Below are 13,977 nucleotides of genomic sequence, written 5' to 3' on the forward strand. Positions count from 1 at the left end.
GATGCCTCTCAAGACTCTGTCCTGTTCCTCCTCTTTCTATATTTTCACTTGATAACATAAATCAATTGCTATGTGTTCACTTATCTTTATGCAAATGACTCCCTCTCTATCTCCTGAGCTCCAGTATTTTGATCATAAATTACTACTGACTAGCTTCTAAGTTATCTCAAAATCATTAACTTCATCCTTCTCCTCACATTCATCCCTCTTTCAGATTTCCCAGTGATGATTCAGATTATTACCATTCTTCCAGTTGTCCAGATTCACAACCTTGATGTCATCCTTAATTTCCCTTACCCTTCTATCTCCAATGACCAAACATTTTCTTATCTATCTCCACAATGCAAATTGGTCCCCTTCTCTCCACTCATATACTGTCCTCTTATTTCAGGCCATCACCTTTCACATACGATAGCCTCCTAATTGATTTCTATGCCACATTTCTCCCTGATCCCAACCACCATCCACACCACTAACAAAGTGATTTTCTTGTAGAACATGCTACTTTTCAACAAATTTGAGGGGAATTTTAATACCTGCAGTATCAAATATAAAATTCCCGTTTGGCAGTTGCAATTCTTCACAAACTGGTTCCCTCCAACCTCTACAACGGACTAACGCTTTACTCCCCACTTCATATGGCCTTTCCAGTCGTCATATTATCCTATGAGACCAGCATAGAGCAGAGCATCAAACTAGAGTTAAGAAGACCTGAGTTCAAATATGACCCCAGACACTAAGCTATGTTACCTTGGGTGAGTCACTTAACAAGTTGCTTCAGTTTCCTCAACTGCAAAATGGGGATCATAATAGCACCTACCTCCTAGGGTTGTTGTGAACATCAAGTAAGATAGCTACAGAGCACTTGTTCAAGTGCCAGGCATACAGTAGGCACTTAATAACTGCCCATTCCCCCTAACCCACTGACTCCTGCCTCTGCACCAACTGTCCCACTCCTATCATATCCAGTCTCACCCAAAGAGAAAAGTCATTCTTGATCTTCCTCGAACCACCTCCCCCATGGATGGTTTTGCCCATGTCTTTGCCCCATCCCAAACACATGGAGATGACTAAGTGCTTGCTGATTGAAGGAGAAGCACAGATTCTATGAACACTAACTACATGCCAAGATCAGGACAACAAAGGAGATTAGATTTTCAGTTAGATGACCACTCTGGTGATTTCCAACTTAAAATTTATGATTCTATCACAGAGAGAAAGAGCAAAGGACTGCAATAACATCAAAGAGAACGATCTTCAAAATACAAAATATACAACACAAAATTTAAACCAGGAAAAGATGTGGATGGAAATTCCCAAAAGGATAAACTGATGGATCCACTTTTAATAGTTCATATTTAGCTTAGGGGAGAAACCATTTAGATAAAACTTAAATTTTTACCCTTCTACCAGATTAGGGGTGGGGGAAGAAGGGAAACAATTTATTAAATACCTGAATGTGGCAGGTACTGTACTGAGGGCTTAAAAAATATTACCTTCTGTGATCCTCATAACAACTTTGGGGGGGGATGCTATTATCATTCCCATTTTACAACTGAAGAAACTGAGGCAAACACAGGTTAAGTGATTTTTACCAAGAGTCATACAACTAGTATGAGTATGAGACCAGATCTGAACTCTGGTCTTCCTGAATCCAAGGTCCATACTAGATCCAATGTACAGATTTCAGAATTAGATGGGATTTGAGAGGTTATCTAGTATAACTTTTTTTGTTTTAAAGGGAGGTTAAATAATTTGTAACAACTTGTAAACAACTTAAATCCAACCCTCTTCTACTATCATACTGGAGGAAATTATTCCTAGGATTAATAGACTTTTTAAACAAATGTAGCTAAAATTACTTATACCAATATCTTGTAATACTTTTTAAACAAAAACAACAGAAAATCACAGTTTCTGAAACCAAACACAAATTCTTTTATTTGAGGGAATACCATTTTACATCAACTCCATCAAAACCTAAAACCAACCTGCTGAAGTCCTGTTAGATGGCATGACAGTATTTCAGTTAAGTGGTGAATCACAAGACTTGCACACCTCATGTATGTAATGCAAATACTGAAGACATAAAAGCATTCACAGTTATAGGTTAACTGTTGTCTGTTCAACAAGCAGTAACCTCCAGTAGAAAATATTTTAATGACAAAAATCAACCCACATTTTGGTCTCATTTACAGACAACCAACACTTCAGTTGGTGGATGAATTCTATACATTTATCATACAACATATGAAAGGATAAGGCTTACAGAGGTATTTTAGCAATCGTAAGAATGAAAATTAGGAAGCATACTAATTTTTAAAGCTTTCTGTATAAACTTCAAAAGTACAGTTAAAATAAAAACTAGAGATCAAAAAATCTTTTAAGTTGGACAAAAGTGAAAGGTTTTTCTACTTAAAAAAAACCTGTTTAACTTGCAGTTCATGCTTCAAAAAGATATATAACATTTAGCAGGTATTTTTTTTAAAGAATCAAATAATGAAACCTCTGACCAACCATTGTGGTAATGTTCCACTGTGATTATTTGTATGGTAGTGTTCAAATATCATGAGGAAGAAAGGGTGGAGGATATTGTTGGAAATAGGAAAAACAAAATAATCATTTGGCAAAAGCCACTAAATAACCATCTGGTGATATCTTTAATGAGTTAATATCAACCTAGTCTAGAGATAAGTAGAAAGAGGCTTAAAAAAAAGTCTAAACATCTCATATGCCTTCAATACATTTCTACTCTTAAAAAGAATTACATTAAAATAAAAGGGGATGGGTGAGAAGATAAGGAATCTCCAAACAAATAATCCCAAAGATTTATTTGAAAAGTTTAAAATTTGCAACATGAAAATCATTCAAGATTTTCTAAGCACATAGCTTAAGCTGCCCCTTGAGATTCATGTTTTTAATAACATACATAATTAATAGCTTTCTCAGATTCTGCCCTCCATTGCTAAAAGCCTAATTATTTACTAATGAAATTTTCCCTTTGTAACAATTTTTATATTCTGAATTGTGCTATTTGGAATTTTTAAAAATATTTTCAGTTTTTAAATCTGACATTAAAAAATAATAAAATAAATCCAGAGTTTTTGTATGTGTTGCCGTTACTTCTTTAAAGGAAAAAAAACCACAGTTGATCAAATTTATGAGACTTAACTTCCAAAATGTGGTATAATGGGATTAAAAAAATCAAAACAGTACTCTATATATCTCTATATTTCTATGTGTTTCCCTCTGTCTAACACTGAAATATGTACATTTACATTAAAATTCTTTTAAAATATTAGATTTAATATTGGTTGTTTGACATAAACATTTTCTAATCCAATCACAGTTATTATCTTGTGCAAATTGGCACTCACTCAGAAATGACCAAATGTGAATATATTAACAAGGAAAATCAAGTATGTTTAAGTCATTATATAACTTTTGAAATTGCTCTGTGTTATTTCACACCATACCAAACACTTCTATGTGGTGAGGAAAGGTGGTACTTGCATTTTTACCATAATGTCATTTTGTAAATGCACACACACTGTATACTACACATATAATTTGTCTTTGGTGGTTGAATTACAGCAAGGAAAAACAATTCAAATAAAGTCCCAAACCCCAGATACTATAAGCAGAGAAATTGTGTCATAGTAGGGTAGAGGAACATGCCTGTGTGCTCTAAATACAGCTCAAAAAATTCACATTTAATCTAAGGTTGGTGGAGGGAGAGGCAGAAGAGTGCCAGCAGATTTCAACCAAATTCAAACTGCTTCCAATTACTTGCCTGGTCTTGGATTCTGATCATTCTACATAATAGCTGCATTCATTTCATTTATTTAAATGTACCAATAGATATTTTTACTTGACAAACCACCAAAAAATTTTCTATTTTCATAAATCCTTAGGGATTGCATTATTTAGCACCAGATAAACTGAAGAGATAAGTGTTGGTATTGACAATACATTTCCTAAGAAGGGGTAAGGCAAAGAAAACAAGACATAAAATGCAAATGTTAAGTTACCATTCCATTTACTCTAATTTTCCTCATTGACACAAATAATGAAAACTTTCCTGTACAATCTCAGTCACCAAGGGGGGAAATAAAAACAGTGGTCCCTACACTTAAAAAGATAGTGGGTATTTAACTCAATGCTGGTGGTTTAATAATATCATTGCCTGCAACAAACATTTTGCCAGGAAAAACCCAGCAGGAAAGAAAAGAAAAACAAATCCTCTCTATGCAATATAGTTCTTTAATTATATAAGAAACTGAAAATTAGACACTATGAAAGTCTAATTAAAAATTCAAACCATGACCCACAGTTGGCTGGAGTTGATAAACTCTTGACTGCAAACAAACCATTCATTTTGAATGGAGGGAAGACATAAATTTTAGTTTAGTAGCTTAGGAAACAACAGAAGCCTGAATATTCTTCTTAAGTCCAAGAGAATGTTGAAGAGGAAGGAAAGGAGTATGACAAAGGCAATTTAAAGAAGCTTAAATACCATTTTTGTAAAGGTATATTTTTTAATTTGCCGATTTATATCATTATCCAAAATATTACAGGAGTTCTTTTTTAAACATAAAAAAATGTTTAAATCTGTTTATGTTTAAAAAAAATACTCTATGTACCAAGTAGAAATTATCTATGGCATATTACAACTATGTATTCAAATAATTACAATTTGAACCATTTTTAAAAGCCAATAGTTTTAACTCAAACTAAGTGACATTTGGCATGTGCTGCTGAAGGAAGAAATGACACTCATTCCTCTATTAAAAAACTGACCTCCTAAATAACAGAAATGTATATTGGCAATGGCTGCTCATGGCAACAAATGTCCAAAGAGTCCTTGCATCTTGTTTTCTGAAATGCTACATTGAGACCAAATAAAGAAATAAAAGATTCATTTGAAAAAAGTGACAAAAATGTGCCACAAAAATTATTTTTACAATACATTTCTGCAGAAATAATCTCTAGGTGAAGCTTTTTTTATACACATATACAAAATTTAAACAGCAATATACACATAATCACAGTGAAGACGTTGGCAAGTTCACCAATCTGTAGTGTAAATACAAAATGCAAAGCAGCCTTCAAAGAGCTACACAGCAAGCATCATTGGCTTGTTAAATAGCAAACACCACAACTTCCCTGAAGAAGGGACACTGTGCGAAAAAGCAGCATGCGCTTTGATACAAACAGCAATTTATGGCTAATGGTTGACAGAACTGTGCTAACAGGGACTCTTGAGCTGCTGTGCATAGTTAAATTCCTATGTCATCTGTTTCTCTTTATACCACTCCACAAATTCATCCAATAAAACTGGCCCTGTAAAAAAGAGAGAAATTGAGTAGATTTTGCATAAATTCATTCAAGAGGATAGTAGAAAAAAATGCCAACACACCCCACCAGTACTTACATGCACCATCTTCATCATAGTTGCTAAGGTCAAGATTAATTGTTCTGCTAAACTCTAGCACATTGCACCACTGATCTTTGTTTATAACTTTATATTTTGATTGCTGTTAAAAAAGGGAAAAAATGATAAGTGAAACATGGAAGAACTAGAAATTGTTTCAATCTCTATATTATAAAACTTTATGATATATATTAAAACCCAGGATTCAAACTGTAGATGTGCTAGTACTAAGTAAATAAGGATTGTGTAACAGAACAAAGGTGATATATATGAATCCGACAGCTATTTTCATGACAAAAATATTACAAAAACTCTAAAGGAAAAAGAGTGGCAGATTTCTCTAACAATCATGATATGAGGGGTGAAAAATCCCTAACCTCCAGACTTGAGGTTTTAGACAGTCACACATGAACATTTTAATCTCCTAAATAGATATAGCATGGTTTTTCCACCAAGACTTCAACTTTAAGTCAAGATGTAGCAAATCAATAGGTATTCACTATAATATAGGTATACTGTATTTCACTATTTTAGTTAATACAAGAAGATAAAATCCTTTCCCTTAAAAAAGAAAGTAGGGGCAGGCTAGATGGCACAGTGAATAGAGCACTGGCCCTGGAGTCAGGAGTACTTAAGTTCAAATCCAGCCTCAGACACTTAATAATTACGTAGCTGTGTGTCCTTGGGCAAGTCACTTAACCCCATTGCCTAAAATAAACAAACAAACAAATAAATATATGAAAGTAAAAATAGGGACATACAAATCAAAATAAAACAACCACTAAACATAATCTTAAGGGCACAAGTTTTAAACTATAGGGAAAGGCTCATATTCTAGATTTATTTCCACACAGTATCACAATGCCTAAATTACTAATACAAGTCATGAAGACAATAATCAGTATATAAACTGGCCACTAAAATCAGGGAGACCCATAAGCCACCAAAATGCATAAATAATAGGCAGAGAAAAGTATACAAATTTTGTATACAACATAAGGATGACTGTTGCTACTGTGTGATTTTAAGAGAAAAACAAAACAAAACACACTAATTTGTATTAACTTTCTACCTACCCTCCCTGCCCTCAGCAACAACAACAACAACAACAAAGTTCAAAGCAGAAAATTAAACAACATGTTTACTTATGCCAGTTAAGGTAACTTTGAAAGGTAAGGCATGATAAACAAAAACCCATGCTCATGAACAATATGAACTTTACACAGTTTGTCCTTATCCAAGGTCTTCTTTAAAACTGTGTAGAGCCTCTTCAGTTCCTAAAGAGTATAACACTCCTCACTGACAACTGCTCCAACAGTTTTCATAGTGGCAATAATTTCCTTTACAGGATAATCAACTGCTAGTTAATATTCTATAGAAAAGCCAATTGAGCATAATAATTTTCTTTTTGCTACTAGCTAGTATTTTGAAAGAAAAATGAGTGTCAAAAAGCTTTACCTGGGTCCCAAGGCTAGGAAGGAACTTTACCTCAATAAAGTTATATTAACAAACAATATACTAAACTGAGGACTTTTTGGTGATTAGTTTGAAGTTCCAGGTTTTATGAGCATAAGCAATACTTCAGAGAAACTACAATTTTGATGATACATATTCTCCCTCAAAATACAAAGTACAGACTATCCATGTTTTAAATGAGTCTCTAGTCTCTCACCTCCCAAATGTCTTTCACAAGAGGTTTGTCCAATATGTTATGGGCCAGCCTTCCTCTTGAACTCTTTGACATTACATGTTTAGTAATTCAGTAACAAGGGAAAGACTTTCTGTTATTCCTTGCTTTTGATACATTACCAAGAAATATATTTCTCTGAAATTTTTATTTATGCCACTTGTAATACTGATCATCTGTCTTCCACTAGGTCTGGTAATTTCTAATCTCTAGTTAGTTATATATAGCATCTCCAGACTATAGGTGTTAAAATTATGGGGTTTTGCTTTAACTTGGAGACATAGATCATCTCTGACATTTCTCCAAGATACTGTACTGATTGATCATCTCAACGGGTGCATGTATATAGTAGGCAGTCACTAAACATTTAATAAATACCTACTCTGTGCTAAGTACTAGGAAAAGAAAGAAAGAAAAAAAGGAAGGTAGGATGGGAAAAAAGATAGTCCTCACCCTCAAGGATCTTACAAAAGAATGGGAGAAAAGAAGAAGAATCTGAAAAAGGAGGCAGGAGAAGAAAGGGTTGGGGCCTCCTACTATGGAGCTGGGGGGGGCAGTACTCTTGCTTCATCCTCTTCATCCTCTCCATTAGAGGGGGAAGGGCACAGAGCTCAGTCATTCTGCAGGTTTAAAGATTTCAGAGGCAATTCTAGTGGAGCTCAATTAGGGACTTGTTTTTTTTTCTATGTGGAAAGTTAAGACTTATTGGGTGACAAAGGAAATATTCAAAATGGTGATTTTTTTTCATCCTAAGGAAATTCTAATTGAAAAAATTCTGCCAGAACAAAGTGACAAGCTCTCTGAAAGTTATGTTAAGTCTTAAGTATGATTCTTGGGAAAATGAGAAAATAAGCACCATGCCCTTAGTCCCTAAGCCCAGCAGTCAGCCAGAAGTTGGACTGGTCTCAGGTCTCACCAACTCGAGGTAGCCCTTTCTCCATGACATTATGCTATTTCTCCCCTAAAGGGTCTCCCTCCCAAGGTCCTGCAGTGCTCCACACTCTCATTGCCTCTTCCATCTAGACTCCAAACTGCTAATAACACCTCCAAACAGGAGCAAAACCTTTGGTGCCTGTGGATATCTCTGTTTTATTCCTTCATTAATATAGATAATTAGAGAACCACTGAACAATTATTTTGTCGAGTTTATCATGAAATATTTTACCATCATAAAATGAACATAGCAGTCAACTTTAAAGCTGCATTTTTGTTGTCTTTTCTTTCCAACAAGAATCAGTACAAATTATTTGTAATAACAAAAATACATGTTTATTTAATGCTTTAAGGTTTGCATAGCATTTTGCATGTATTTTTCATTTATATGTAAGCTAAAGCATAAGAATTTTCTTAAAGAATCAAACTTTCCACATTTCCAAGGAAATTCTAGTGCATTTGTCCAAAAGAGGCATTAGTGAATAACAATCATTATAAAAGAAATGAATATATCAGCAATTTTTCTTGATCAAATAATTCTAATAAAAGGATTCATGAAAATATAAAATGAGTAAGTAAATTTAAAAAAAACTCAAAATAGCACTTTACAGTTTCATATGTGATACTTTTTATTACTGATTAAATCACTAAATAATATTGAAGAATTTATTATTTTGAAATATGCATAAAAACAGTCTGTGTTTATGGGAAAAAAGTCTTCTTAAAAAGAATAGTTTTTTACTTCATGAATAAGTACCCAAAAATGGGGAAAACGGAGGAAAAAAGGAAAATGTCCTGATATAAAATAAAAACTGATTCCTGGTAAAAAAAAAAAGCTAATGGGATTTCATTTTGGCTATCACTACTGCTTTTCACCAAAAGACATTTCTATAGTCAATGGGTTAGAAATTACAATCAAACAATATTTTCATTTTAAAGGAGATTTTAAAATACTAGATGTTTTCAATCTTAAAAAATGTTTATTTACTTGATAACTAAAATGGTCAATTTTCTTAGGTCTCAGTAAAAAAAAGTACAGGTATACACACACACACACATATAAAAACACTGATAGTAACACACTTTTTTGTCTAGAGGTTTGAGGTCAATGATGTAGGCAGTGGTATCAAATTCAAACAGAACTTTACTAGTTTCATATTGACTTAGAAAACCACAAATTAACATTATCAAATATTATACTGTATTTTTATTTGTATTCTGGCAGTCCAGTTTTGAGGACAGCAGACAGGGAATTTGACACCCCTGCTGTAGGGAACTCCACCAACTGAGATCATCAGCAAGCAGACTGTGTAATTAATTCAGTGTCTTAGAACTTCTAGGGACACTAAGGACTTTCCTGAGGATTATACAGTAAACATATATCAGTTGCAGGGCTTTCTTTAAAGTTGGCTCTATCTAGCACTTCATGCTGTTTCTCTAGTAAATCATAAACTGCTAATGTCTTAAGAATTTTGGTAAGCATACAGGCTGATCTAAAACAAAAAAAAAGAACAAAACAGCCACTGATTAATGAAATAGAAATTCAATCAAGACTGCAAAAAAGGTAAATGTTAAATTTTTACTAAATAAACCTAAATAAAAGTAGAATTTCAAAAATTAGGGGAGACAGACCAAGGAAAAAGTATTATTTCATAGTATTTTTGATGCATTATTACTATGAAACTTTTTTTAAAATTTATTTAAGGCAATGGGGTTAAGGTCACATAGCTAGGCAATCATTAAATGTCTGAAGTCACATTTGAACTCAGGTCCTCCTGACTCCAGAGCCAGTGCTCTATCCACAGCACCACCTAGCTGCCCCCTACTAGTAAACTTTTTTTTTGCAAGGCAGTGGGGTTAAGTGGCTTACCCAAGGTCACACATCTAGGTAATTATTAAGTGTCTGAGGCTGGATTTGAACCCAGGTAATCCTGACTCCAGGGCCAGTGCTCTATCCACTGTGCCACCTAGCTAACCCTACTAAGAAACTTTTTAAAAACTTAAAGCATGAATGAAATGAAGTACAAATATTGATGCTACATATATCATAAGCACTAACTTAAAATATAGCAACAATATAATGAAATAAATTAAAGAAATAAAATACAATTGCTTTTTTAATAGGCAAATAAACATTTCACTCAATAGCATATATCTGTACCTCTAGGAATTGGTGGAATACTGGAAAAAGGGGCCAGGTTTTTCCTAACAAGAGTCCCAACATACATTTGGCAGTATTGATGTCTAGGCTTCGCTGGTCCTTTTCCTGTTTAATAGACAAAAACATGAAGGAGAAACTTAAAGAAATTTTCTAAATTCCAATAAACAATACTGTTTAATCTACCAAAAAAAAAGACTCATACAAACCCATGAATTATTCACTTATCACAAATATCACAAAAACCCATAGAAGATAATAAAGGTCAAGAAGAAGGAATTTGGGAAAAAAGAAATTAATATGGGAAAGTTGCATTTTCACAAGGGAATAAAAAACATGTACCTTTTAAACAATCAATCTAAAAAGCAAATTAATTACATTCACACTAGTAAACATTGCTATTTCATGAAAAGAAATTCACTCATCACAAGGTGATTAACTCTAATATGACACTTGCTTTACTTAAAAAATTAAAATATTGTAATATTTACAGATAGATTTAAGTATTTCAAGACCTGCAACAGAGTTCTGTCATTTTTAAGAATGAATTTCCCTGAAGTCAAATTCACAACTTCACTAGCTATCTTTCTTCTAAACTACAGGACCAAATACATCCTAGCATAATAATTTTATATCTCTGAGGATTTTCTTCAACAAGAGAATTGCATATATTCACTTTCTGGAAAAGTTGAATCTCCCTCTCTCTCTCATACATACACATATATATATATATATATACACATATACATATATTCACACCTCTTCAAATAATTTTTTTTAGTTATATGCAACCACACATACTTTTATAAGAGATGACCATCAGAAATAGATTGCTACGATTCATTGAGAAAACCTAAAAAGAGGCAGCACATAAACTTAGATATAAAAAGACAATTTGGTGGTTCTTCATTATAATTTTGTCAAATGATTATTTTTTTCACTTCTCTCCTTCACTCTGAAAAAAGTTACCTTCTTTAGAACCAAAACTAAAGAGTTCTTTAGAAACAGAACTGAGTATCAAGACTCTTTAAAATATTTGGCCAAAGTCACTATCCACCAAAGAATATGAATCATCATGAAATACTGTTCAGATGGGTAGACAATATAAGAAAACACTGAATTCTCTGCAAGAAATGGAAATTTACTGACTTTGGGTCTAGCTAAAAAAGGGTAGTGTTTACTGGCAATACAAAATATATAGGATGCTACATTTAAAACAATTAACAAATTTTCTCGGATTTTAATGTATTTTATCTTAAAACATCTTGATAAGATAATGTGATTATTTCAAGTGATACTTACTCAAGTGTTCATCCATATGCAAATAACCAAAAAAGAAAAAAGACCACCTCCCTATTATACTGCCTTTAAAAGTTACAAACCCAACAATTCAGAAATGTGTACAGTTCACTCAACAATTTCAAATAAAGAAGATGAAGGCACAACAGCTTGCTATTAAGAGAACCTACAACAGTTTTATTCCTTGGATTACTACTCACTGTCATTTTTCTCACAGTGCATGGTATTATATACAAATAGATCAGGCAAGATATCTATATACACTCATCTCTATTAGTAGAAACTTGACTTAAGTACCATGATAGTTGGGATGACCCAAACCAAAAAGTTTCTATGCAAGCAGGTAGCCCAAGATATTAGTCAATATTTCACTGCTCATTGTACTTTGAATCATCTTATTTAAGATGTCTACACAACAAAAGGGAAGAGTTTAGAAAAGTGCTCTAATGACTACCTCAATCCTAATCAAAATAGGTTCCTTTGTCACAAAGGGTAAGCTTCTAACTGCCTTGTACTCTCCAGACAAGTAGAATGCTACCTTCAATGCTAAAACAATCATTTATAGAACACCAAAAACTAGGCCACAACAAGAATGTCAGCTATTCAGCCATGACTGCACATGATCCAGAGAAACAGGTAGTCAATACTATGGCAAAATACCATTTCTAAAAGAATATATCATAATAAAGAGATATTTGTAATCATTAATTTATCTTTTACTACTGACCCTGCCTTTAACACAAAGGTACCACCTAAAACAGGTCTTTTCAATTGTCTTCAGTCTATATGTCCCCATCATGATGGATACAATACTAGGATGACAAAAGGAAGATTATACAAGGACCTTGACAGACTATTTGCAACAATACTATCATCTGAGAAACTGTTGATCATGAGAGATTTCAATACATGTATTTGGCAGTCATGCCAAAACATGAAGAAAAGTCATCCAACTCACAGGATTGGAAAGCTGAACAGCAACCACTTACTCCTGTTCTGCAAGCGTGCCAGACATCAGCTCGTAATCACTAACACCATCTTCTGCCTAGCAAACAAGAGAAAGACATTATGGATGCACTCAAGATCTAAACAGTGGCATCTCACTGATTATAATTATCATATGTTAGTGGGACCTGGAGGAAATTAAGATTACAAAAGCTAAACATAAATTGATGACCACCTGATACACTAGAATCTAAAAGCATTATTTCTAATAAATCCCAAAAACAGAATCCAAACCATCCAATAAGCAGCTGTGACAACATAGTAGTATTGTGTCAGAGAATGGATTTCTGGTTGCAAAGACTGCTGTGTACAGCAAATCTCCCCAAGATGTCATCAACATGATTAGTCTAAGTCAACTGAACTGGTTTCCAAGAGAACACTCCTGATGTTCAGAAATACTATTTGAAGAAAATTAAGTAAGACTGGCAACGCTACATTATATTATGTCTGAAGTACCTCAAGGTATGAAGCACAAATAAAGTTAAGATACAGGCATAAGAAATCCAAGCAGAAGAAACCCAGAGTTATGGAATGATATATGGCAATCTAGAAGCTTTTGGAGTTCTCCAGTGGCCTTTAACTGCTAAAGAAGGGATATAATGCCCACTCCTCAAAAAAAAAAAAATCCACATACTTCCATAAACCAAACAAGCCCCCAAATGAGTCAGGATCTGAATGAATCTGACTTAACTGAATAATTTCAGTTTTAAAAAATAGTAGTAAGAACTCAATGGGGTCTACAGAACCCAAAGGGTTGTTGCCTATTTAAAACACATAAAAATGTAAATATTATAAGACATGGTTCATGCCTCAAATAAAAAGTAATGAAAAAAACAAAGTAACTCACTGACTATTCTGAGAAATTATAAATAAAATATAGGCAATAATACATACTTAAAGCTAAAAAACTGGAACTACTTTTTCTCTCTGTTGTACTAGTCTATTTATTAGCTGCACTTCTGTTTATAGTAGTTCTATTTCAAAGCAAAATCCCTTCTTGATTAACCTTTTAAGACCTTCTGCTAATAATTTTAACATTCAAAGTTTACATTTTCTCTGACTCACAGGCCCTGACAATGAACTTAAGTTCTACATCTGATAAAGATACTTCTCCCTAAGTTAACAGATTTGGTAAAAATCTGTCTTTTTAATACCAAAAGGTATCCAGATATAAGCAACTACACTCTTTTTAGGGGAGAATGTACTTTTTTATTTTCCCCAAAAACCTTTGTATATGTATAAAAATTCTAGCAAGGAAGAAGATACTGAAAGGCTGGAGAGGCAGACAGAAGGGATGTCCATGGAAGAAAAGGTGAGTCTTTAGCCTCAGGTTTTGGACATAATAAACAGAATCATGAACCAAAATATAAGCAATATTTTGCAAAGTTATGAAAAGAAAACTTTCTTAATGCTTGGTAATGGAAATCAAAATGCCACAAAGAACCAAGACTAGTCAAGGTT

The 13,977-nt window shown here is 33.5% G+C and overlaps 1 protein-coding gene across 8 annotated transcripts in view; it reads right to left on the bottom strand.

Annotated features, from left to right (window-relative positions):
• Nucleotides 1-5,203: 5,203 nt before the first annotated feature.
• Nucleotides 5,204-13,977, bottom strand: part of DCUN1D4 (defective in cullin neddylation 1 domain containing 4) — a 103,802-nt gene continuing 95,028 nt past the window's right edge. For 6 of the 8 annotated variants that reach the window (XM_074229467.1, XM_074229466.1, XM_074229472.1 and 3 more), the window contains 3 exons: nucleotides 10,216-10,320; nucleotides 5,435-5,537; nucleotides 5,204-5,343 (listed from right to left, as the gene is read on the bottom strand). In XM_074229467.1, coding sequence (XP_074085568.1) covers nucleotides 5,288-5,343; nucleotides 5,435-5,537; nucleotides 10,216-10,320 — 264 coding nt within the window. In that variant the 3' untranslated portion in view covers nucleotides 5,204-5,287. Of the gene's footprint in view, nucleotides 5,344-5,434; nucleotides 5,538-10,215; nucleotides 10,321-12,469; nucleotides 12,557-13,977 lie in introns of those variants that run through there. The other 2 variants (XM_074229469.1, XM_074229470.1) reach the window with 2 other exon arrangements.

Source organism: Macrotis lagotis, chromosome 3, assembly GCF_037893015.1.
Source record: "Macrotis lagotis isolate mMagLag1 chromosome 3, bilby.v1.9.chrom.fasta, whole genome shotgun sequence".
Lineage (NCBI taxonomy): Eukaryota > Metazoa > Chordata > Mammalia > Peramelemorphia > Peramelidae > Macrotis > Macrotis lagotis.